The sequence below is a fragment of the Barbus barbus genome, assembly GCF_936440315.1.
Source record: "Barbus barbus genome assembly, chromosome: 26".
NCBI classification, from domain to species: Eukaryota; Metazoa; Chordata; class Actinopteri; order Cypriniformes; family Cyprinidae; genus Barbus; species Barbus barbus.
Window position 1 is genome coordinate 16,732,305 of NC_136754.1, and position 24,671 is coordinate 16,756,975.

Below are 24,671 nucleotides of genomic sequence, written 5' to 3' on the forward strand. Positions count from 1 at the left end.
ACATCTACATAAGAAAAGCAGAAATATGTAAGTTACTCGATTTAAGCTAGTAGCAACTTACTTTTAGGAAGAAGACACTAAAGCAACACTGATGAGCAATTATTTTACAGATTTTAGCCAAAATAGGCCTAGTTGGAATCTGTGGCTGCAAAACTCCAGATTCCCACAGAATGGGAATACCCATCTTTCATATTTCTACACATTTCTTGCCTCTTGTATTTTAAAATACTCAACACAGAATTCCATAGATTTTCCTTGGTCTGGATATAACTTGAAAGCAGAATCTAAATTGTGTGTATCTGGTCCTGTAATTCAACACTTCAAAGTACACCAAAACTTCTCTTGCGTTCTCTTTTTAGTCAGCGAGCATCACAGATTGAATATGACAACTACTTTTTAGTGTGCACTGCAGTGCTGGAGACTTTTAACTGTCCAAAAAAAGGGACACAAAGGAGACATTGAAGCAAAAATCACCTGATGGAGTGGGAATGTGCAGATGAAGCTGAAATCCCTACCTGATACATATAACTCTCCAGATTGGCCTGGTGAACTGCCAGGCCTCCAAACATACTATAATTTACTGCTTCCTGAGGGCATAAAAGGAGGAGGAGAAAGAGCTCGGGGAAAGTGCCAGAGAGACACAGGAGCAAAGACAGTTTGGGAAAGCAGACACTAGATAACTAAGAGGGCACAAGGTAGCATCCACGTACATGATAAAAGGAGGAATTTTATTGATATTAATATGTATGTAATATTTTAATCCTTTTGTAGGTGTGACTTTTAAGATCTGTCCAGGGACAGCAGATGTAAAATAGCCTTCTGGCTAATTCTGGCACACTGTACATTTAATTATGTATTATTAGTGTGCATTGTCCCTGTTAAATAAACCTGAAATAACAAATAAATAATAATGATCATGATACAGTAGTAAAACTAAAGGTTCCAGAAGAGGTTTACGCAGCAATACCATAGTAAATCCATTTTAGTTTCCCCAAAGAACATAAAACTGAACAGTTCTTGAAAGATCCATTATTTAGTTTAAAGAACATGAATAACCTAAAATATATATTTTTCTATTATAAAGAACCTTTTGTGCAATGGAAAGATTCTTCATGGAACCATTAATGGCAATAAAGAAAACCTGAATTGTGTAAATGGCAACAAAAAATAAATAAATAAATCTAAAATGAGCTAAATCTCTGATGATTCAATGCAGAATTGCATTGCAGTAGACTGCTATTAAAAGCAAAATCCTTTTCCTTCAAAACAAAACAAAAAACTAAGAAAACTCACAGATGTTTACTATGAGAGATCTGAGGCCTGATTCAACAAGCTAGCAGTCAGTCCCCAAATCAGAACAGGTTATGACAGCTCTTTAGCACAGATTAAGCAGGTTAGTCATTGGTCAACACAGTAAAAGCAGCCAGTCTTACCCAGCGAGGAGGCTGTTGGCTCAGGTCTGGGAACAGCAGGAAGTGGTCTCTGAGAACGAGGCTGGCAGGACGGCACTGACATTTTCACAGGTCCCATATACTGCACGTACGTCCCTGGAAAGTCTCCCCTCTGTTTGGTTCGCTCGTTAAAGCCCAAGATCCAGCCGATGCATTCTGGGTGCTCCTCCTCTCCCTCTTTGACGCCCAGTGACAGCAGAGACGCTTTGTCGACCGTCAGGATATCACCAGGCTCAAGGTCAATGTCATCCTCCCAGTCCTTAGTGTAGGAGTACAGAGATCTGTACTGGAAGCAATCGGCAGCCATTTTCAGAGTATGAACTGACAATCACCCCCGGCAAAAGAGCGTCAGACAGGGGATGAAACTTTGCGAGGGTGCGAATGATGTCGTACCGTGGGACGTTTGGTTAAAAGCTAAGCACTTCTGACCGGAGCTCATAAACGGGCATGCGCGGTGACAATGGCTTAGACCTGACCGGTGTTGGCCGAGCAGGCCACTTTTCTCAACTTGAACCCACGGTTCAACCAAATGATGGAACAGAGGGAATGCAGCATGCTCATTCAGGCTCCGGAAAAAAGAAATAAAGAATGAAGTCCTTCACAGATTTATTTAGCCAAATCAGGTGGTATCGTCTTATAGCAGGTTGCTCAACATTCCCTTTCAAGATGTGATCCTCCCAGTGTAACGTGATGACTGTATGGAAAAAAAAGACAAGTATATTAAGAGTGAAACACTCACACAAAGTCGTTCTATAAGAATAACAATAAAATAATCACAACTTTACAGTCGAGCTTCAGCAAGGCTTTGCATAGTCCAGTTACAGCCTTCATCTCGGTCCAAGTATACAAGACAGAATGCGTAATAAAATATTCAAAGCATTAAATAAACGTTGTGCGTCACCTCTGTCTTTCAGAGAAAATGCACTACGCCGAGGCCAATTGTAGTCAGATTAAACATGCTGGACAAAGACTAGGCCTGTTAATCCGACTTCACAAGAAACTGAAGTGTTTACATTTTAAAAATACACATTTTTTAACAATCTGACTGAAATAAAACTTTTATAAATGCACTAAACATAATGCACCTCATACATGCGTCATATGATGGACATTCGTAAGTCCAGGTGAATTTTTAAGCATTACTTTAAGCATTTTAATAGCATTCCTAAATGAGTGCAGGTCACTTAAGTTTCAAAATAATCCAATATAAAATCCATATTATTCCAATTATCACAGTACGCAGTTGATATTAAGCATATTTGCAATATGCATCACTTATATGACGGAATGGCAAAACGTATAATTTTTTTCATGCGCATGCGCACCTTCGAACCAGGGGCTTATGCTCGTATACCAATAAAGTGGCATTTTAAAGGTTTCCCGACCCTGTGGAAAGATTGCAATCTAAAACAACGTCAAAGTGTTCGCAGGCATCACAGGGCAACACTCACCCCACTTTGACCAGGCGCACTAGGGTCTCAGTCCGACATCCTCTGTGTGGAGAAGAGAGGTGCCAGCGCAGACACGTGGCACTGACATACCCAACCACAGCCCGCAATCCTCACACCACCGAAACACCCCCTCCGAAACACGTCATCCCCCTTTCCGCCTTTTCATCATTATAACTAAAGTATTTCATGTAATGCTACTGAACTGTACGACAGAGTTCATTCAGAAAAAAACAAAAAGTCCATTCTGCGTGCTACAACTAAAAGTTCTGCTGAGAGAAATCCTCATCTTTACAGTCAAGCACACAGCTTAAACTGCAGGACGGCAGCTGACAGATTCGTACGCATCCTTTCCTCCCCTTTATTCAGTCTGAGCAGAGCAGTTTGCAAAACACTGTGACCAAGGCAGAGCACAAAATAATTAATGAATCGAGGCAGGAAACTCACTGTTGCTACAGAAGGGAAAAGGTAATCCTGGATTCCTATTGGGCAGCATATGGCCATGTGCTCAAGAATCACCAGAGAAGCTGGGGCAAATCAAGCAAACGTTCTAATATTAGAAAATGTATCTAGGCAGTGATCAAACTCTAAACCTTTAAACTATACTGCTTTTCTGCAGTGGATAACTTTTTTTGCTCATTGTAGGAATATGTTTGTGCCTGTATGACATGTTTTAAGTATTCTGAATGAGAGACAAGCAAAGCAAAATCAAAATGTTTGTTGGATGAGGCTTGTCTAACCAGGACTATGGCACATTATTAGGAGGATCATTCAAACGCAGGGAAAAGGACTGTATTCTGCTTGGGGTTCTACTGAGAAAACAGGATCAGGATTCTCTGTCGTACTGTGCATGTCTTCAGCCTCAGGCTACCAAGGTAAGAGTTTTAATCCATCCACGAGTCCCGTCTTAGTTGTAAGAAATTAGGACAGTCACAGTATTTGTTGAGAAGGAAAATGATGAGCCTGTCTAGATACGGAAAGGTTATGCAATATTTTTCCCTCTCTCGTTTCATTGGCTGAAGTACCTTGACTAATGCCCATGAGTCTGGTGACAGACAGTGTTCTCCAAACAATATGTCCTTTTAAAGCCTGGAGTGTGCAGGACTGAAGAAACGGCATACAGAACATGCCCTCTGGATATATGGCATGCAATGGTTCAGATAAGGACAATGTTGCTGATTAAAGTTAAAGTGTGTCTTTTTATTTTTAAATACTTTCTCAAGTTAATGTGTGGCCAACTATAAGTAAGCCATTACAGTTCATTCCCATGAAAAATGTAAACACTGTAGTGCTTTCATAACATTGCTCTGTTTGTTTGAGCATCCTGACGAGCCCAACACAGCAACACTGGCTCAACCAATAGTGTAACTCTGGGGGCGGGACTACTCGCTTGGCAGATGAGAGAAATATTATTGCTATCTTACATTTCTTAATTATTGTCATGTTGACAAGATGTTTGCACCGAACATTTTCTAAAAAATTTTTTTTTTACAATATGTTACTTTACAAATTATTTACAAGAGTTGGCTAATGGAAAGTCAAGATGAAACAAAAGCAGCAACAGAGCTTTCATATAGCGAGATGTATCCGAGTGTAACAAATTATTGAAAAAGAAGAGAGACTTGGTTCTATCAATCAGCTATTGATTGGATTTTGAGAAAAAAAATGAAATAGGATTATAATTAAATAATTCACAAGGTGCGGTCACAAACTTTAAGCAAATTTCGCCGGTAAAGAAGGTCCACTGTCCGTTATCAATAAAGTGGCAATGCATTACACACTTTCAACCTAACCAGCTTTATATCGGTAATCAGCATGTTCAAAGTTTTACAAACTTGAACCCATTGCGAAATAGGCTATTTCCCCTCGAAATTCCAGATTGTGCATATTCCTATTCAGATGACTGCATTTTGCTGTACAAAGGTAGCTAAGGCTGCAGCTTTATATCTATAACTTGTAATCACAAAATAGCTAGGGTGAATTTTCATTTCATGCTGACTTTGAACAGAAATTTACCAGTTAGTATATTACGTCTTCGCTTAGCTAAAGCAATCTTAACGAAACGCGAGGCACAGACTTTTGCTGCGTTCACATTACCAGACTTTGTCTACATGTCTCCAGGGGCTGGTGATGACGTCGCTAGTGGGCTCTATTGGTTGCCTTGACAGCAAATTAGGTTTCTTACCACTACATACAAACATTTTGGAGGCAAAATACTAAATATAATATAAATATGAATTAAGTCCGTACATACAAACAAAATTAAATGAGAAACAGAGCCTACTTTTTTCCCATTGAGTATGTTTATCTGCAGCTGAGAGGAGAACGGTCACGTGAGCTCAACCGTCTTCTTTCCTATTGGCTGTCGCTCCTGAAAGTCGCTCTTCATTTGCATAAAGTTGAAGGATTCAAACTTTGTTGCATTGCTGGACACGCCCCATCCGGTCGCCAACTGGTCGCTATCGCTCGCGTCGCCGGAAATCGCCAGCTCTTAATTGAAATGAATGGGATCGTGTCGCTTTGTCGCTGAGTGTCTCTTGTAGTGTGAATGGGGCTTATGACAGTGGAACGGAGCCAATAGCCCCCTGCAGAACAAAGATCCAGGGGGCTGGGTTGGATCCACATCTAGGGGGTGGAGATGTTAAATTTAAGGGTGGAGATTGGTAGATTTTGGGATCAGGGGGTGGAGATGGGTGGGTTTAGGGATCAGGGGGTGGGGATGGGTGGGTTTAGGTATATGTAAGGTGGGAGGAGTTGGATCTAGATCAACCACGCCCCCTGGATCTTGTGTTCTGCAGTGAGGACCATCTCAACGGAGCAGCAGAGATTTACCCTCCGGCTCCACTCCGGATTTTACATTCCCCCACTCCTGAGAGAAACTCGCTCTAAAACAAACTGTGAAAACTCCTTGCGCTGTTATACTAAAATAATCAACACTACAGTACCACCATAATTAATCTAGAACTAAATGCTGTATGAGGCGTCGAATATAAGCAGTGGCTGACAAATGTACGCTTCAAATTCAGAAGGGTCTAAATCTGATTTAAAAAGTTGAGTTTGTGTTCTCGAGTCATTGTCACGCGCTGAAGCTCTTGCAGGCTGTTAACTGTGTATCTGCTGCCTTGATCAGGCAAGGCGAACATGCTTCTGCATTATGCAGACCAAACGAATATCGGTCTGAACATTTCTGTCGCCCACTAAATCAAACGGCTTCTTCGAAATGTAGCGCTAGCAAAGAAATAAAACGCTGGCTTATCGTTAGAGGCAAACAAGCCAACGTTTTATATGTCGTAGCAGCACACTTCGTGTCTTTTCCACCATTTTCCCACATTTGGAGGCTGCTAGCTAGCTATCCTGTTTAGTAGAGTACAGTAACGCAATGTGCAAAACTTGGGAAAACTTACCCGTGGCAAGTCGTTGCAAAAGCGTTGACTTTTCTTTCGCGCGTGCAAATAAATATGCGATCCTAATTCTCGGCCGGACTCAGGTTTTCAACTCCCTCAGCAGAGTACAGGATTGATTTCTTTTTCCTTTTCATTCCGCACGAATCTTTTCAACTTGCAGAACTGCCATTTTCCAGCGCAGCACGGAGCAGGACAGAACTGCGTGAGAACTAGAGAAAGCAGGACGGAGAATAGCGGAATGAGCCGAAAACGGCCGAAAGAGTAAATCTCGGTTAACTCACGAAGCGTTCATCATTCCTGCACTCCCTATTGCGCCATCCCGCTGTGGTTAAGCGAGGTAGTGTAGAAACCGTTCAGAAAAAATGTAGACCTACAAGTGGAAAAAAATAATAATCTCAAAGGCTTTTTTATCGTTTATCAGAGTACTGGAACATTTAAGTAATTTAACAGTTTCAAACAGTATTACTTTATGCAGCAGGCCATTAAAATATGATGTATGTGATATATGTAACTCTACATAAAATATATATATATTAAATGTAAAGGTTTGGGGTCAGTAATTTTATTTTAAATAAATCAATGGTTTTATTTCTCAAGGATTAAACTGATTAAAAGTAACAGACTTCTGTAGTTACAATAAAATTGTCATATAGTGCTGTTCTTTTGAACTTTTTATACATCAAAGAACCCTGAAAAAAAAAATTACGCAGCACAACTGTTTGCAACATTGAATTAAATCAGTATATTATAATTATTTCTGAAGGATCATGTGACACTGAAGACTGGAGTAATGGCTGCTGAAAATCTAGCTTTGTCAACAGGAATACATTTTATTTTAAAATATAATTTGTTGTTTTAAATTGCAATTATATTTAACAATATTACTGTTTGTACTATATTTTTGATCATAATAAATGCAGCCTTTGTGAGCATAAACTTCATGTGATTAAGAAAAAAAACCCATAAAGACCCCAAATTTGAATTTGAATGGTAGTGTATTATAATAATTTCTGGAGGTAATTAATATACCACAGGCCACTTGTGCTTAAGTATGAAAAACATTAATGGTCACAACGGAAAAAGATCTGAAACCACCGAAATATGATTATGTATCATATTATATATCAGCAATTATGTAATATGTACACATTTAATCATGGTTAAATTCAAACTTTACAAATACATTGAGCGTGAGTGGATTTAGTTGAGAGTCTAGGATCTTTTTGAGTCCATGGCTGTGGAAAGAACTGGATCAACTATACAATTTCAATTTAAAACAAAACACTACAGTACCATACAAAAGTAAATGTAAGTAGTATGTGAACTCAAGGAAACAGTGCCACACAAATCTGAAATACATGAGAAAGACAAGTCAGACTGGGAGTTCAAGTATCTAAACTTCATCTGTCTCTTTACTTCTGATTAATGAATGAGGAAGCAATCCAGTTTAAACAAACCATTACATAGAAAGCTCATGTTACTCGTAACTGAATCATTTCTGTGTAACCAAACAAGCATGTCAACACTTCAGAAGGCTACAGTGCAGACTTAAACTATGGCATTTATATAGAGTACTCACAAAAACATGCCATAGGGCTGTTGTGTGAATTCACGAGAACAGACATTTCCACAAAACACGGAAAGACAGAACCAACATTTATTAAAGATTACATATGTCAAATGATTTCAGTTGTACAACACTGCTAGAACACATACCGAATCCAAAACATTATAAATAAAGAGTTGTCACCAAATTAGTATTCATAATCCATTTTGTTCTTTCTAAGTAACGAGAACAAGTATGCTCAGGTAAACATGATACTCTACAACGCCAACATTGGCTACATGGCTTCTTACAAGTCATTATTTATTATTTAGGTGCTGGAATATTATTGGGTGTGACTGAATGAACAAGACTCATTTCTTATCCATCCAAATTTGCAAAATGGCAAAAAAAAAAAATATTAGTCAACATATTGTAACTACATTTTGTTGACCACTCAGACATTACATGACAATATTACTGATATTTATGAGATATGAAAATGAAAAAACAACCTCCGCAGGACCATATGTGCAAATTCTCAGAAAGCGGTCCTACTGTATAACCTTTCTATTCCCGTCTTGTATAAAACAAATGTAATAAATAAAATCTTTCAAAATCTACAAAATTCATTGTGCTGCCTGGTAAAACTAATTCTTAAAGGGATAATCAACCCAAAAATGAAAATTCTGTTATAATTTCATACACTCACGTCGTTCCAAACCTGTATGGCTTTCTTTGGTGGAACACAAATGCCAACAATATTTTAAAGGAATAGTTTTCACCGAAAAATGAACATTTTGTCATCATTTCTCACCCTCATGTCGTTCCACACCTGTATAAGTTTCTTTCTTATGTTGGACACCAGAAGAAGATATTTTGAAGAATTTTGAAGAACCAAACAGTTGTTGGTCTCCTTTGACTTCCATAGTAGGGAAAAAAATACTATGGAAGTCAATGGGGACCCCATCAATTGTTTGATTACCAGCATTCTTCAAAATATCTTCTATGTTCAGCATAAGAAAAACAGGTTTGGAACGAGTGAGTAAATTACAACATTTTTGGGTGAACTATCCCTTTAAGACGGCTTTTGTCGATACAATGAAAGTCAATGGGGTCCACCAGACTTTATGTTCAACAGCAGAAAGCAAGTTATTTTAGGTTTACAATAATATGAGTCTGAAAAAATGATTACAGAATTTTTTTTTTTTTTTCAATTTTCATTTTACTGAATTTTCATGATTACAAAAATCCATTTAAAAAACAGTTTGGCAGGTGAATGACTTCTAACTTGTGAATAAATGACACTAAACAAAAACTTCCTACTCCTGTCTTTTCTCTGATTATGATTTTAATGATAATGGAAGCACCCGTAAATCTGAGTCTCACAGTATTTTGGACTTATCCAAGGCTAATAGCCATCCTCTGGTTTCTTCTGTTCTTTTAGTTTGGATCCAAGCTCATCAGGTTTCCTCGCTGAATTCTCAGAGCTTCCCTCCACCTGTGTTGTGCTGATCCATGCAGCTTTGAAACGTGGATGAGATGGCACTGGTGTAGATGTAGTGACCTCCTTGTCATCAGAGTCATCAAAGCTGACCTCCTGAACAGCTTCCTGCTTCTTAAATGAATCTCGTCTCTCAGACAAGTTTAGCTTCCTCATGACCACACCGCCGGAGTCCCTCACTCGCTGGCCAGCTAGGTACAACCCTTGTCTAGCATGGTCACCGACACACACAAAACCTGAGGCAATGTCACTAGCTTGTGACTCCAGTCCCTCAGCTTCACTCTGGGGAACTTCCACAGTGTGTCTTCGAGTGGAGAAGGCCTTTTTGTCTCCATGTTGGGAACCGGAGGGCCTCTCAGATGAATGAACCCTGTTCAGCAGTGGCGAACGAGGTGATTCTGCGCTGCGGGGACACACAGTCTGTCTCACGATGGTCGGCGGGGACATCATCTTATTATGAAACGAGTGGAGGCTTTTAGAAACTCCGGCGAGGGAAGATGGAGAACACTGTGGAGACAGAGGCTGTGAGGAGGGATTGCAGGCGAGGGGAGAGGGGGGAATACTGTTGGTGGACTTGCAGCGGCCTGCTTTGCTATAGCGGAGGCCAATCTTGGATCCCAAAACGTGAAGGGAACTTGGTCGACTTTGAGGGATGGGTGAATTCGGAGAGCTTGAACAGGGTGAAGAACTCTGTGGAGAGTTTGAATCTGTGCAGAGAGTACAAACAATGCTAGTCACTGACATACTAAACAAAACTTAAATAATTTTTTATTTGAAAACAATAAAAACTATTTTTACAGTTTAGTGCTCTAATGCTCCTCCAAACAGTGTACAAATTATATACATTTTATATATACACTACTGTTCAAAAGTTTAGGGCTGTTAACATTTTTTTACTGTTTTTTAAAACATTAAATGCGCACCAAGGCTGCATTTCTTTGATCAAAAATACTGCAAAACTGTAATAAAACAATGTACTCTTACCCCCGGTTTCACAGACAAGGCTTAAGCCTAGTCCTAGACTGAAATGCAAGTCTGAGCGGTTTCAACTGAAATAAACTTGCACTGACTGATTTTAAAATATATCAGTGCCTTTGTTTTGTCTCAAGATGCACCCCAGTAATGTTTTTTTATAAGCAAGTTTATAAAAATTACTTAAATGTCCTAACTGAACTATGGCCTAATCCTGGTTTAGTCTAAGCCCTGTCTGTGAAACCGGGCCTTAATGTATTATAAAATTTAATTGTTCCTGTGACAACAAAGCTGCCATTATTCAGTGTCACACGATCCTTCAGAAATCATTCTAATATGCTAATTTGAAAAGAAATTTCATAAGAACAGCATTTATTTGAAACCAAAATCTTCTGTGACATTATAAATGTCTTTTACGTTCACTTTTTATCAATGTTATATGCCCTTGCTGAATGAAAGCATTCTTTTCTTTCAAATCAACCCCAAACCTTTTGAACGGTAGTGTAGGTCAATGTATAAAAGTATCCACAATAAAGTAAAATCTAGTTTAAAACACATGTACCAAGTTCTTATAAATTAACTGTGTTTGTTCAATGTTTGTTCCATATGCTTTTGAAAAACCTTCAAGAAAACTGAAATGTCAAGTAGTGTAACCAAGTAAAAAAAAAAAAATGTTTTGCATTACCTTAGATCTTGAACAGTACTTTGAAAAGTTTTAAAATAAATTAAGGCAAGTCATTTTTAAGCAAATATCATGAATTATTAGTTATTAATTCATAAATATTTTACAAACTGAACTAACCCTGCCTTGTCATAATAAAGGTTAAATTATCTGATTTAAAGACACTCACAATCATGAGTGTCTGCAGGGATCCTCTTACGATATTAAAGAATTATTGGTTTCAAGAATTTTTTTTTTTATTCAAGAATTTGATTCCTTGAAATAGGGGTTATTATTTGAGGCATATCAAATTACAAAGCGAAGCAGATAAGACTGTATCTGACAGTGAGAGAGAGTCTGAGTCATACCACATGACAGGTCTGGAGCTGGGCTTCTGCACGGGGTGTTGGGCCCAGGAGACAGGCTCGGCGTCGGAGAGTCAGACAGGCTGTCGTTAGGCGAGTGCTGAAAACCTGCTGAGAAACTGCGACTGTTCTGAATCCCTGGACTGTGTTTGGGCAGCTTCTTCAAAAGGTTTCGCCGTTTGCTAGAAAAGTTGAGCTTAAATTAGATTTTGGATTTCAAGAGTATTAACTAGTTTAAAACATTTAAGAAGACACTACATCTTTCCAACCTGTCTTGACCCTCTTTTCTTTTGCTCTTTTTACTGCGTCGTGCCATCTTCCCCTTTGAGCTGGTCTTTCTCGCAGGCCCGATTTTAATGGACGTATTCTCAAGAGGAGTCGTCTGCAGAGTCACTTTACTGCCACTCTACAAATGGAAAAATAAAAAAATCAAGCAAGTCCTTATTTAAAGGTGCCATAGAATGAAAAACTGTCTTTACCTTGGCATAGTTAAATAATAACAGATCTGTGCATGGAAATGACATACAGTGAGCCTCAAACATCATAGTTTCCTCCTCCTTATGTAAATCTCGTGAATAAAAAAAGACCACTGAAAAATAGGCGAATCAGAACATAACACCGACTGTGACGCAACAGTCGGGATCACTACGCCCCCAACATTTGCATAAACCCGCCCTTGTTTTAGGCCAGCTGAACATACACAGCCGAATCATCAGAAGTTCAACAGGTATTGTAAATAAACAAGCGTGGACAACAGCAAAAATGGCAGACCATGGAAATAAATGTTATGTTCCAGGCTGTGCAGGGGATGTGAAGTGCAGGGATGGGTTGGTGTCTGTATTCAGAAAGGCACGGAAAGGAAATAACGCGAGCCACTAAAGGGACATGGTTAGCTCCTTGCAAGCTGTAGCCCGTTACAGTACATAAGATTTCACTTGCCACATAAACAGAGTAAGGAGAGATGACGGAGGACGATGGCGAATGATTTACAGATCCTGAGCACCACTGACAAGCATCTGATCTTATAAAATGTGTGGTAAGTACTGTCGCTCCATAGTATAAACATAGTTCGTACGATCTTGTATCTTGAAAGTGAAACTATAATGCGATCGACCGATCGTTCAAAAGCAGTTTCAATGCCTCGCGTATTAATAACGGCTGCCTGATGCCCGCATTTTATATACAATATAATTACCTGACGATATAACTGCGAGAGAAAGTATTTAAATATATATTTTCCTCCCTGTGTTTCCTTCTTGCCAATGAGCTGCACTGTGAAACAGCCAATCAGAGCAGAGCTCAACATTGAGCTGCACTGTGAAACAGCCAATCATGACCCTGCCAAATAAGCGAATAACAGACCGTTTCATTCTAGGGAGAAATCCTAGGGTTGTAAATGGACATGTAAAACCGTTTCTGGAGATTGTTTGCCCTTACCTAAGCCACATACCTTCTATGTAGATATCAGAGAACAATTTATCAATGCATTCTATGGCACCTTTAAAAAGTGCAACTCCAGATCTATTTGAGAATCTCACCTTCAGCAGAAGCTCCACCACATCGGTGTGCACCAGACCCTGGATACACTCTCCATTCACGTGCGTGATGAGGTCACCAGCCCTCAGCCCAGCCTCGTGAGCAGGACTGCCATCTTCAACGCTCTAGATCAACGGAAACACATAAAAGCGCATTTAAATAGGTCAAACCAATAAAATGTTGGTACACTGGGTTCTGAGTATGGTTAACCATAGTGATGAACCAAAATGACATTTTCTACTGAAACTGAAATTAAAGTTTTAATTTAGCCAAAAATGTTAAAGGATTTCCTTGGGTAAAAAAAAAAAAATGTATGTTACGTGACATTGTTTATAGACCGTTTCAACGGCAACATGAACAACTGATGTTGCGCATGCACGATTTTGTGGCCCAAACATAACTTCTGGTAGACTTACGCAAAGAATCAATAACAACAGCAATGGTCCCTCCAGAGTAGATTATTTATGATAACAAGCAAAATATGTTTGCTGCGTAAATCAGATGGGCTTCTTGAAAACGTAAATTCATTCTCAGCCAGAAGGAGGTGCTTTTGGAGTGGCAGATATAGAGGTTTACCCAGTAATGGCTGTACACAAAGCAGTGCTGAGCTCACAAATGCTGCTTTAGGCAAGATGAGATGAAAAATGACATTGTATCTCTGAAGGAAACCGACTGTCTATAGAAAATTTTCAGTGATATAAAAACACCCGTGCCACGTTTTGATTTGAAATCGTGCAGTGCTTATGTTTATTCAACGAAGTCAAAGCCTTTTGGAAAATCTATTTGTGACGGTCAGTTTTGATATTGTGGCGATCCGCCACAAATAAATCAATGTATGGGAAACATTGCATCCCACAGCACAACAACCTAAGCCCAACTTCAGTCTACTCATCACCTTACCTTTAACTGCATTTGAAGTCGGCGCCAGACTGACAAACAAACACAGATATTGTTAACCAAGTTAGCTTCTGGTGCGTGTGCCCGATTAAGCGGTCTATATTGTATCTTTCTGCAGTTGAAACACTGTGCGATTACATGAAATATTTCACTAAGTTGTACTGTTTCTTTCAATATAACTTCTGATGTTCATTTTTGTTTATTTCATGCTATAACTAGTAAGAAAAAAGAAGAGATGTTCAGTTCACATGCTGCTTACACTGAGGCAATGAGTTTCAGTCAATGATTTCGGCCCGCCAAAGATGTTTGACCAAAACCAAAAATTTATTTTTAGTTCATCACTAGTTAACCATGATATAGAGTGGAGTGATTCACACTGCATCCATAATACTCACCCAAACCATGTGGTGCACTGTGTAGACATCAGTGTCGCCCATGTAGACCCGAATGGCACGGAGCGCAAAGCCGTACTTCCTCCCAGAGCTGTGGATGACCACAGGAGGACGAAGACTGCTTACGCTGAGAGAGAGTTCTCGGTTGGGGGAAGAATCCCGAGATGAAGGGTTGGATGAGAGGGAGTGTGACGACATGGGGCTTGTCTGGAGCCCACCAGGGATGTCATCTACAGCGATAATACATGATCATATATAAGAGAAATGCCTCATAATAGTTGCAATATCCAATAATTGGTATTAAATATCAAACACAAAGTTTGTCAAGTTTCGCTTTCATCTACGTCAATAAGCTCTCTGTTCCTCTCAACTGTTCATTGTTCTTTTGAAACCACCTGCTTCACTTGTTTATCGTTGTAGTCACATGAATTTCTGTTGCCTTCAGTGTGATGGTACAACGTCTACATGAACACATCCGAGCCCACTTTACCTGCTGTGACGATGAGAGAAAGGCCAGACACGGATGCAGACTTGGGGACTTTGCATGTAAATGGTGAGCGTGGCTTCTCTGGGGTCTCCTGCTGGAGCCCAAGGCGACGCGGACCCTTATGGTCCCTGCGATTAGTAGGTCTTGTTCCAGTGGAGTTACTGCGCAGACGAATTCGCCGGAGATTTGAGACAAGACCTTCTGAGAAAAAACAAATACATAAGGAAACTCAAATTGAGAATGAACATTTACAGACTGACCAATTCACAAGTCACCCTTTAATTTTACCAAATATTAGATTAAAATATGCATAAAAACTGTTACCCTCATCCTCAGGAAAGGCAAAGTGTGGCATTGCCTCAAGGCTCTGAGTGCTGTTCAAAATTAGAGGACTAGTGCCCCTCTCAGGCTGAGAGGAACTGGATGACGCTCTCGGCCTCGGACTGATTGAAAAGAAATAACAAATATTGACTTCAGACAAATAAACAACATTTTGAAGACACGATAATAAAAAAATACCTAGAATCATGCAAAAATTATGAATGATTGAATATACCCTTTGGACACATTTTTATTGCTTGCAAAAAAAACAAAAAAAAAACTGCATTATACCACTTTTCAAAAGTGTTATACTATATGATTGTCACCAGTATTATTTTAGAATACACTATTATAATTTTATTTTTGTATTTTTTAATTTTGACTTCAATTTTAGTTATATATTTTTGTCATTTCTATTATATTTTTTAAAAAATATTTCAGTTAATTTTTTTGTATTTAAATTTTTAAATGTTTATTTTTAATTTCAGCTTTATTTCAATTAATAAAATATATTTTTTTATGTTTTAGTTAACAATAGCAACACTGATTAGCACAAGAGATAATACATTTTAAAATTATAGTTGTAATTATTTGATCTTTTAATTCCATTGTGATAAATGAACTTTAAGTAGAGTGTATTGTATTATTAAGGCTGGAATACACTACACAACTTTTGCCCCTTTTTGTCTCCGATTTACAGTCTGGAGAAGTTCAAAAGTCAAAGCCAGTCTGCAGATTTGAGCCGATTTCACAAAAAATCCCATTGTATGATGGTCACACTCTGATTTTTAGCTTTAGCCTATGATTCCATCCAGTCAGAAGATCTCAAACGTTTGATTTTTTCAGCTGATTTTAGGTTGCATATTGTTTTCACTTGTCACCCATATCTCCAGTAACAAGGCACATGTTTCTGCATGTTTTTTGTGATCGGAACAACTTTAAGGTCTGCTAGTGTATGATCCTCAGTTTTTACTGTATTATGCCCAGTAAGTGTATGATGTCTAGCGTTTTAAAATCTACTCCGATTTTAAAAGTCTTGTTGTGTATTCCAGCCTTTAGCATTACAGCATTCCTTGCAAGCTTATTCAGGTATAAACTTCAGAAATATTATGTAGTGTGTTAGTATGCTCTTCTGTACATATCCTTGTTCTCACCTGCCCCTGTGGGAATCCTGATTCCTGTCGCTGCTTGGAAGCTGTCTAAGAGTTTCTACTGGAGACAACATTGAATGACCGTCCCACCGGTCCTCTTTCTCCTCACTGCAGCTCCGCTCAGAGGAGGACAGGCTCAAGTTGGAGGGAGAAGCCAGCTGCTCGGTGCTACTGTACACCTGATTCGCATGACAAAAACCAAGTCATGACCTGCTCCTTACTGTGTTAAATGCCTCAGTCTGCCTGACTGACAGGCATCACTATAAGATAACATTGTGCACATTCAGCTATTTCACCTTGCTGAAGCGATGCGAGCAGGACGAGAACTTGATCTCCTGGTAAGATTCATCATCGTTGGTCTCATCGTCCTCCTCAGAGTGACGGTAACGGTCAGAACGTGCTGGGTGGCAGATGAACAGAAGGTTCAGTTGCATCTACATTATATTTATGATTCAGAAAAAGTCCTAAAAGAGCAAGAGAGCCACCTACTGTCAAAGTAGCTTGTGTCGTCTTCAGTTTCAAGCTGTGGAATGAACTCTGCTTTCTGTCTTAACAGTCCACTCCAGTCCAGACCATGGAAGAAGATGTGATGTTTGACCTCTGCTGCCCCTCCTGTAGGTCATTCCACACATGATTCAAAGCTGGCTACATTAAGACTTTATCAAGTTCCTAAACAGTAGTGTTGTTATTGTTAACTAAAAACTGTTGTGAAACAAAATGAAATAAAATAGAAATATTAGATGAAAAACACAAACATAGTTTTCATGTATAGTTTTCATTCTAGCTTAAGTATAAAAATGACAAACTGAAATTAAAGATAAAAAATAAAACCACATAAAATTAATAAAACCTAAACGAATATTACAAAAAAACATAATCATTGCTATAATAGCATATACATAATACTAAAATAAAACTGATAAGTAGCATTTATTAAAACTAAACTGGCAAAACACCCACCAGTTCCCAAGCGCTCTATGGGACTTTGTCTCAGTAGTTTTGTGATGAGGTCTTGAGACTCAAAAGGTAATGCATCATCACCTTCTGGCCACTCAATTTCATCTATGGAGGGAGAGGGATGCAGACACACACACACACACACAACATTAGTAGTATAAAGTAGAATTTTACATTGTTGGTAAGCACTAAAAGCACGTCAAAATATGGGCCCACTTCCAAGTCTATATTCTGATGCTTAAAGGAACACTCCCACTTTTTTTGAAAATAGGCTCATGTTACAACTCCCCTACAGTTAAACAGTTGAGTTTTACCGTTTTTGAATCCATTCAGCCGATCTCCAGGTCTGGCGGTAGCACTTTTTAGCTTAGCTTAGCATAGATCATTGAATCAGATTAGACCATTAGCATCTCGCTCAAAAATGACCAAAGAGTTTCGATAATTTTCCTATTTAAAAGGTGCCATAGAATGAAAAACTGTCTTTACCCTGGCATATTTAAATAATAACAGTTCTGTACATGGAAATGACATACAGTGAGCCTCAAACACCATAGTTTCCTCCTTCATATGTAAATCTCGTGATTAAAAAAGACCACTGAAAAACAATAAATTTTATGTTCCAGGCCGTGCAGGGGGTATGAAGTGCAGGGATGGGTTGGTGTCTGTATTCAGAAAGGCACAGAAAGCAAATAACGCGAGCCACTAAAGGGACATGGTTAGCTCCTTGCTAGCGGTAGCCTGTTACAGTACATACGATTTCACTCTCAGTAAGGAGAGATGAGGATGATGGTGAATGACTTACAGATCCTGAGCACAACTGACAAGCATCTGATCTTGTGAAATGTGTGGTAAGTACTGTTGCTCCATAATGTAAACATAGTTTGTGTGATCGCGTCTCTTGAAAGTGAAACTATGACGCGATCGATGGATCGTTCTAAAGCAGTTTCAATGCCTCGCATATTAATAACGGCTCCCTGATGCCCGCGTTTTATATACAGTATAATTACCCGACGATATAACTGCGAGAGAAAGTATTTAAATATATATTTTCCTCCCTGTGCTTCCTTCTTGCTGATGAGCCGTACTGTGAAACAGCCAATCAGAGCAGAGCTCATTATTATTCATGACCCTGCCAAATAAGCCAATAACAGACCGTTTCATTCTAGGGAGAAATCCTAGGGTTGTAAATGGACATGTAAAATCGTTTCTGGAGATTTTTTGCCCTTACCTAAGCCACATACCTTCTGTGTAGATATCAGAGAACAATTTAAAATACTGTATCAATGCATTCTATGGCACCTTTAAAGCTCGACTGTTCGACTGTTCTGTAGTTACATCGTGTACTAAGACTGATGGAAAATGAAAAGTTGCAATTTTCTAGGCCGATATGGCTAGAAATTATACTCTCATTCCGGCGCAATAAATCAAGGAACTTTGCTGCAGTACCATGGATGCAGCAGGCGCAATGATATTATGCAGCGCCTGAAAGTAGTCCCCAGCGAGGAAACGCTAGTTACGTATGTAACTGTGGTTCTGTGAATTCCGGATGACCGCCAGAGGCGGTGCTAAGCACTAGTGGATAATCGCTGCGCCAGCTAGATAGGTCGAGAAAAAATAACAACAAAGTCACGTCATGACGTCGACCAAGATGCAAGGATATAAACCACAGCAGCTCGATGCCCAGCCTCGGAATGCTTTCTCACGCATTCCTGATGACGAGGAACTCTGGCGGTCATCTGGAATTCACAGAACCACAGTTACATATGTAACTAGCGTTCTGTTTCATTCCTCCTGACCGCCAGAGGCGGTGCTAAGTACTAGTGGATGACACATACCAACACAGTCATGAGGAGTGCCACCCACTTGCAAACATCAGGGGTCTTCCAGAAGGACTGCAGAACTCACATCGTGGGAAGCAGCCACGTTCACCTTGTAGAACCAAGAATGACCCCAGAATCCTCTGGTAACCAGCGTAAACACGGTGCACTCACTGACAGGGCATGAAGCTCGCAAATGCGATTACCAGAAGCAATGGCTAATAGGAAAGATACCTTCAAGGACAACCACTTAATATTCACAACATCCAATGGTTCAAATTCCGGTGTGCAAAGAAATTCTAGAACAAGTGGCAAGTCCCAAACAGGAAAGGAAGTAGAACGAACAGATTTTAATCGTCTCGCTCCCTTCAGAAAACTACATACAAGGTTGTGAGATCCCAAGGATGCACCATCAACCGGGGCATGATGAGCAGATATGGCAGCAACATAAACCTTTAAAGTAGAAGCCGCCTTGTTGTCATCTAACAGATGCTGCAAAAAACTCAACACTTTCGGAACAGTACAATGAATCGGGTAAAATCCTTGATCCCCATACCAAGAGGAGAAAATCCTCCACCAAGCAGCATAAAGCTGTCGTGTTGAAGGAGCCCTAGCGTTACCAATAATGTTCAGTACTGCCGGCTCACAATCAGTTAACTGAGAAGTGGACCCATTGGCCAAACCCAAAGCTGAAGACGAGCTGGATCTGGGTGCCAAACACAGCCATTCAGCTGAAAAAGGAGGTTCCGTCTGATGGGAAGCTGCCACGGTTCGCCCTGTAACAGACTCAGAAGAAGTGGAAACCATGGTCTGGTTGGCCAACGAGGTGCCACTAAAAGCACCCTGTGTTTGGACAGGAATATTCGATGTAGGGTCTCCCATAGAAGTGGAAAAGAATGGAACACGTACAATAGGCAATTCGGCCACTTGTGTGCTAATGCATCCTGTCCCAATGGGCTGGATGTCTCGGTCCTCGCAAACCACCAGCGGCAATGCGTGGTTAGCTCTGAGGCAAAAAGATCGACCTCTGCCCTGCTGAACTGTTGCCAAATCAGCTGCACCACATCCGGGTGAAGCCTCCATTCGCCCGGAAGCAGTAGATCTCTGGACAGCATCTGCCACTTGATTGTCCAATCCTGGGAGATACATTGCCTTTAATGAAGCCAGTAGGCCCTGAGACCATCTGAGGATCTTGCGAGTTAGCTGTAAAGAAGCAAGAGATCTGGTGCCCCCCGGTGATTCAAATGAAAGACTGTCAACGTGTTGTCGAACCGGACAAGCACATGGCGGCCTAACAGATGTGGTAGGAAGCGTTGTAGTGCTAGATACACACTGCCTTCAGTTCTAGAATGTTGATATGTTCTAAGGCCTCCTTTGCTGACCAGTGAGCAACAATCCCCCTCTGGTTCCATGTTGCTCCACATCCTGTTAACGAAGCATCGGTTGTGATCACATCTTGACAAGGCGGCACCACCCCTAGTGGCACTCCAGCCCTCAGAAACGTTACCCGTTTCCAGGGTTTCAGTACTCGGACACAGGCAGGAGTGATAACAATCATGTGATAACGATGTCTCGTCGAGTTTAGCCCTAGGCTGTTGTTCCACCTCTGAAGGGGCCTGAGCTATAGCAACCCTAAGGGAATCACAGATGTGGCAGCAGCCAACATCCACATTAGTTGTAGAAGGACACCATAAGGTATCCTTGCTCCATGTAGAAACAAGTCAGTAACTGAAAAACTAGTGGCACTCCAGCCCTCAGAAACGTTACCCGTTTCCAGGGTTTCAGTACTCGGACAAAGGCAGGAGTGATAACAATCATGTGATAACGATGTCTCGTCGAGTTTAGCCCTAGGCTGTTGTTCCACCTCTGAAGGGGCCTGAGCTATAGCAACCCTAAGGGAATCACAGATGTGGCAGCAGCCAACATCCACATTAGTTGTAGAAGGACACCATAAGGTATCCTTGCTCCATGTAGAAACAAGTCAGTAACTGAAAAATACTGTCTGTCCGTGTGTGAGACAGTGTAGCAGACATTGTGACAGAATTTAGCGTTATTCCTATGAAGATTATGGTCTGCTCTGGAACCAGATGACTTTTTGTGTTGTTCACAGTAAGGCCCAGCTTCTGTATATGTTCCAGAACAATCTTGGTGTCGCGTAGAGCATGCACTGCCTCTAAGTGCTTTGTCTGGTGATACTACTAAGGCTGTTCAATTTCAGGTGCCCGACCTACCCCAATAGAATCAGCCTCAGCCATTGAAGCCAGAGTACGGGCTGACTTTGACCTCCTCCTAGGAGCATTGGAGCTCGTTAATGCACTGGAGAATTCAGTAACAAAATCCTAACATTGTGGCATGGTAAACTTAGTATCAGGACTGAAGAACACATTAGATTGAGCAGGCTGAACAGATCTATCAAGACCTAAACGAGCCGTTGCTATCTGCAGAATTGAGAGAATGTCATCAGGAGAAGACTGGCCTGCATTAGATGAATGTACAGACCCACCGCTTGAACCACCAGCAGCAGACAGGCTGGAGAGAGCCTCCTGCGGGGTGCCAGGTTGCATGGCAGGATCCACCAACTCTTTATTAAGGAAATGTGAATTAGATGCACTCATGGAGAGAGCGTCTAAATCGATCATATCTGGAGGGTGGAAATCACTCTCGTTTACTAAAGCAGTTTTAGTAGGCGCGGTTGGTACCGGAGGTTGTAATGACTGGAGAAGGTGTTTCATCTCTACCATCTCTGAAGAAAGAGAAGCAACAGTCTTCGATAGCGAATTTTCTGTCTTCGGTAAAGATTTCTTCTTGGTCGGCGGAGCACCAGCAGCCGCTGATGTGCGATGTTTTTGAGCGTGTCGATGCGCTATACACGGTTGTGCGAGGCTAGCAGACGAGTTAGGATCTAGCTCTGCAAGACGCAGCTGTCTGACAGCGGCAGCATGGCATAATACAAACACGGATCAGTCAACGCTTTTTTCAGATGCTGAATCCATAAACATGACGGGCAGAGATCGTGTCCGTCATTGGGAAGAAGTGTGTTCGGGCACAGTTTACAACTCGGTGAAGAAACGGAGAAATGAGAGCTGTGATCCATGACTCTGTCAAACACGTACTCGGTAGCACCGTAGGAACACAAACTGCGATAACGCGCACAAAAGAAAAACAGGCGTTGATAAAATCTTCGGATAGAACAGAAAGATTTATAAGTGAGAGAATCACACATGGATTATCAAAGCTGCCTTTGAATAGCACCGCAGGGCATACGAGAGCTTGCACGACGGCAAGCGGTGAAATCAATGATAAATAGGTCAGCGGGGAACGCTACCTATGTGCGGTCAAAACCAGCTACTGGATAGTACCGTGAAGCACAGGGTTTCACCGACACAATGATTAAATGCAAAAATGTGTACTCACATAAAGAAGACAATCCAAAAAACATCCGTCTTGTTGATAGTGCAAAGCGCGCCGTCACAGCTTACCGGAGTCGCTGCACGGGACAACGCTAAACCAACGACCTATCATAAGCGAGAAAGCAAAAGAGGCTGGGCATCGAGCTGTTGTGGTTTATATCCTCGCATCTCGGTCGACGTCATGACGTGACTTTGTTGTTATTTTTTCTCGACCTATCTAGCTGGCGCAGCGATTATCCTCTAGTGCTTAGCACCGCCTCTGGCGGTCAGGAGGAATGAAACAGAACTAGTTATGATATAGCTGGGGAGTACTTTCAGGCACTGCGTAGTTCCTTGATTATTACGCTGGAATGAGAGTATAGTTTCTAGCCATATCGGCTTAGAAAATCGCAACTTTTAATTTTCCGTCTGTTTTAGTACACAATGTAACTACAGAAGTGCCAAGTTTTAAATAGAAAATTATCAAAACTCTTTTGTCATTTTTTGAGGGAGATGCTAACGATCTAATCCGATTCAATAATCTATGCTAAGCTAAGATAAAAGTGCTACGGAGATCAGCTGAATGGATTCAAAAACGGTAAAACTCAACTGTTTTAACTCTAGGGGAGTTGTAAAATGAGCCTATTTTCAAAAAAACTGGAGTGTTCCATTAAGGCCAGGACACACCAAGCAAACTTAAAAGAACTAGCGCCAACGAAAGCCGACGGTGTTGTCACCTCGTGTCGGCAGCATCTAGATCAAAAAGCTGCACTTGAACACACCGCGCTGCAAACTAACACGTGCGTTCTGCGCCTGCACGAGAGGAATTAGCCGTCTATATCAACAGTATATATTCGTCATTTAAAAGCAGAAATCAAAACAAGGATATTCGCAGATATACGAAATGTAAACAAAGCAGTGCTTGCTTACTATTTTGAATATCAGTAACATTGATAACTTTCATCATTTTAAGTGGCTCGTGTTATGAAAACGTTCACATATTGGAAAGCTTGGGTAAGAGCACGTAACATTAGAGCAGCCATCTGTCTGTGCCACCTTCATATATTTTTCATCACTTTCGCTCTAAAGCATCATGAAACCCCATACTACTTTTTCTGAGATTTTAGTAGAGGTGTTTGTGTTGCACATCATAGAAGACAATGTTAGTAACAGTTAATTTTAATTGTTGGAGAAAACTGGTTAATTTTAAGCTTTTTTGCACTATTTTCATCTTCCGGGTTTAAAATCTACATCGTGTTGACGTCACAATTTGTGTCGTGGCAAAGGACTATAGTACATCAATGACGCGTCGGTGTCTATGAAATTATTCATGCGACTGCGTGTTCTTATCCTATTAGAAGATGCTTCGCTTAGTTATTCACAACAGCATGTGTTGATTTGAGAAACGTTCATGGATCGAAGGAGAGTGTTTGTTTTGTCTTTGCAATAAGAGTTCGGCACAAACGCAATTCGTTAACTTAGTGAGTGTAACCATTTTTACAGCTTCTTAACACAGCCTGTCAAAAGGCTTATATAAACGCAGAAGAATAAGCCTTAAAAGTTATCAGAGGTGCACCAGCGCGTTCATATACATGTTTTCGATGTAAAGTGCAAACGGCTGTGCATTTATTTGTCTAAAACCGAAGTTGACTGTGTTGTCGGTCTCCCCTCTTTCCTCACTGACTCATTTGCGAAACTGAACATCCAATCAGAGTTCTCACTCACGCCAAAGACTCCGACGGCCCCGACGCCGATTCAACAACTGCCGACGGCGCGAGCCCGATGAGTGGAACACACCAAACAAACTATCCCGACAGACGCTCGTCAGCTTGGTGTGTCCCAGCCTTAAGATACAGCTCATGCTCCTTCTCCAATGTAAGGTAATGGGAACCTTCTCTACTAATTTATCATCCACCAGGCAGAAATCATTTCAATAATGATTGAATTCTTAGGGTTAGGGGTTAAAATCCATCGGTTCTTACCACTGACCACCTGGCCAAAGAGCTCTTCTGGTGTGTCTCCAAAGAAAGGCACACAGCCCACCAGGAACTCATACAGGATAATGCCCATGGCCCACCAATCCACAGGTTTCCCATAACCTTGCCTCAGGATCACCTCTGGTGCGATGTACTCTGGAGTGCCACAGACCTAGAAAACAACAGAGGAAAGTTTCACCCGAAATGGAAAATGTCGTATGATTTACTAACCCTCATGTTCTTCCACCCCTGTATTTTTTTCCTTTAGTAAAACACAAAAGCAACTATTTAAAACATAAACATGCAAGTTTGAACTTTTCTGAAGCCCTAGGATAGCCAGTGTGAAAAACATAACTAATTTAATTAATTAATTATTTGTTCATTATTACAATATTGCATT

The 24,671-nt window shown here is 40.6% G+C and overlaps 2 protein-coding genes across 2 annotated transcripts in view; both read right to left on the reverse strand.

Moving 5' to 3' along the window:
- The window catches only part of LOC306845898 (phosphatidylinositol 3-kinase regulatory subunit gamma-like), a 32,156-nt gene extending 25,540 nt beyond the window's left edge, over positions 1-6,616 (reverse strand). The window contains exons 1-2 of the mRNA XM_079378906.1: positions 6,304-6,616; positions 1,434-2,145 (exon numbers count right to left, since the gene is read on the reverse strand). Of these exons, the coding sequence (XP_079235032.1) occupies positions 1,434-1,758 (325 nt within the window). The 5' untranslated portion in view covers positions 1,759-2,145; positions 6,304-6,616. The remainder of the gene's footprint in view (positions 1-1,433; positions 2,146-6,303) is intronic.
- An 822-nt stretch (positions 6,617-7,438) lies between these two features.
- The window catches only part of LOC306845895 (microtubule-associated serine/threonine-protein kinase 3-like), a 35,954-nt gene continuing 18,721 nt past the window's right edge, over positions 7,439-24,671 (reverse strand). The window contains exons 15-26 of the mRNA XM_079378897.1: positions 24,278-24,443; positions 17,093-17,194; positions 16,622-16,744; positions 16,429-16,532; positions 16,136-16,311; positions 14,985-15,103; positions 14,664-14,861; positions 14,177-14,403; positions 12,887-13,009; positions 11,618-11,754; positions 11,352-11,530; positions 7,439-10,057 (exon numbers count right to left, since the gene is read on the reverse strand). Coding sequence (XP_079235023.1) covers positions 9,258-10,057; positions 11,352-11,530; positions 11,618-11,754; positions 12,887-13,009; positions 14,177-14,403; positions 14,664-14,861; positions 14,985-15,103; positions 16,136-16,311; positions 16,429-16,532; positions 16,622-16,744; positions 17,093-17,194; positions 24,278-24,443 — 2,454 coding nt within the window. The 3' untranslated portion in view covers positions 7,439-9,257. The remainder of the gene's footprint in view (positions 10,058-11,351; positions 11,531-11,617; positions 11,755-12,886; positions 13,010-14,176; positions 14,404-14,663; positions 14,862-14,984; positions 15,104-16,135; positions 16,312-16,428; positions 16,533-16,621; positions 16,745-17,092; positions 17,195-24,277; positions 24,444-24,671) is intronic.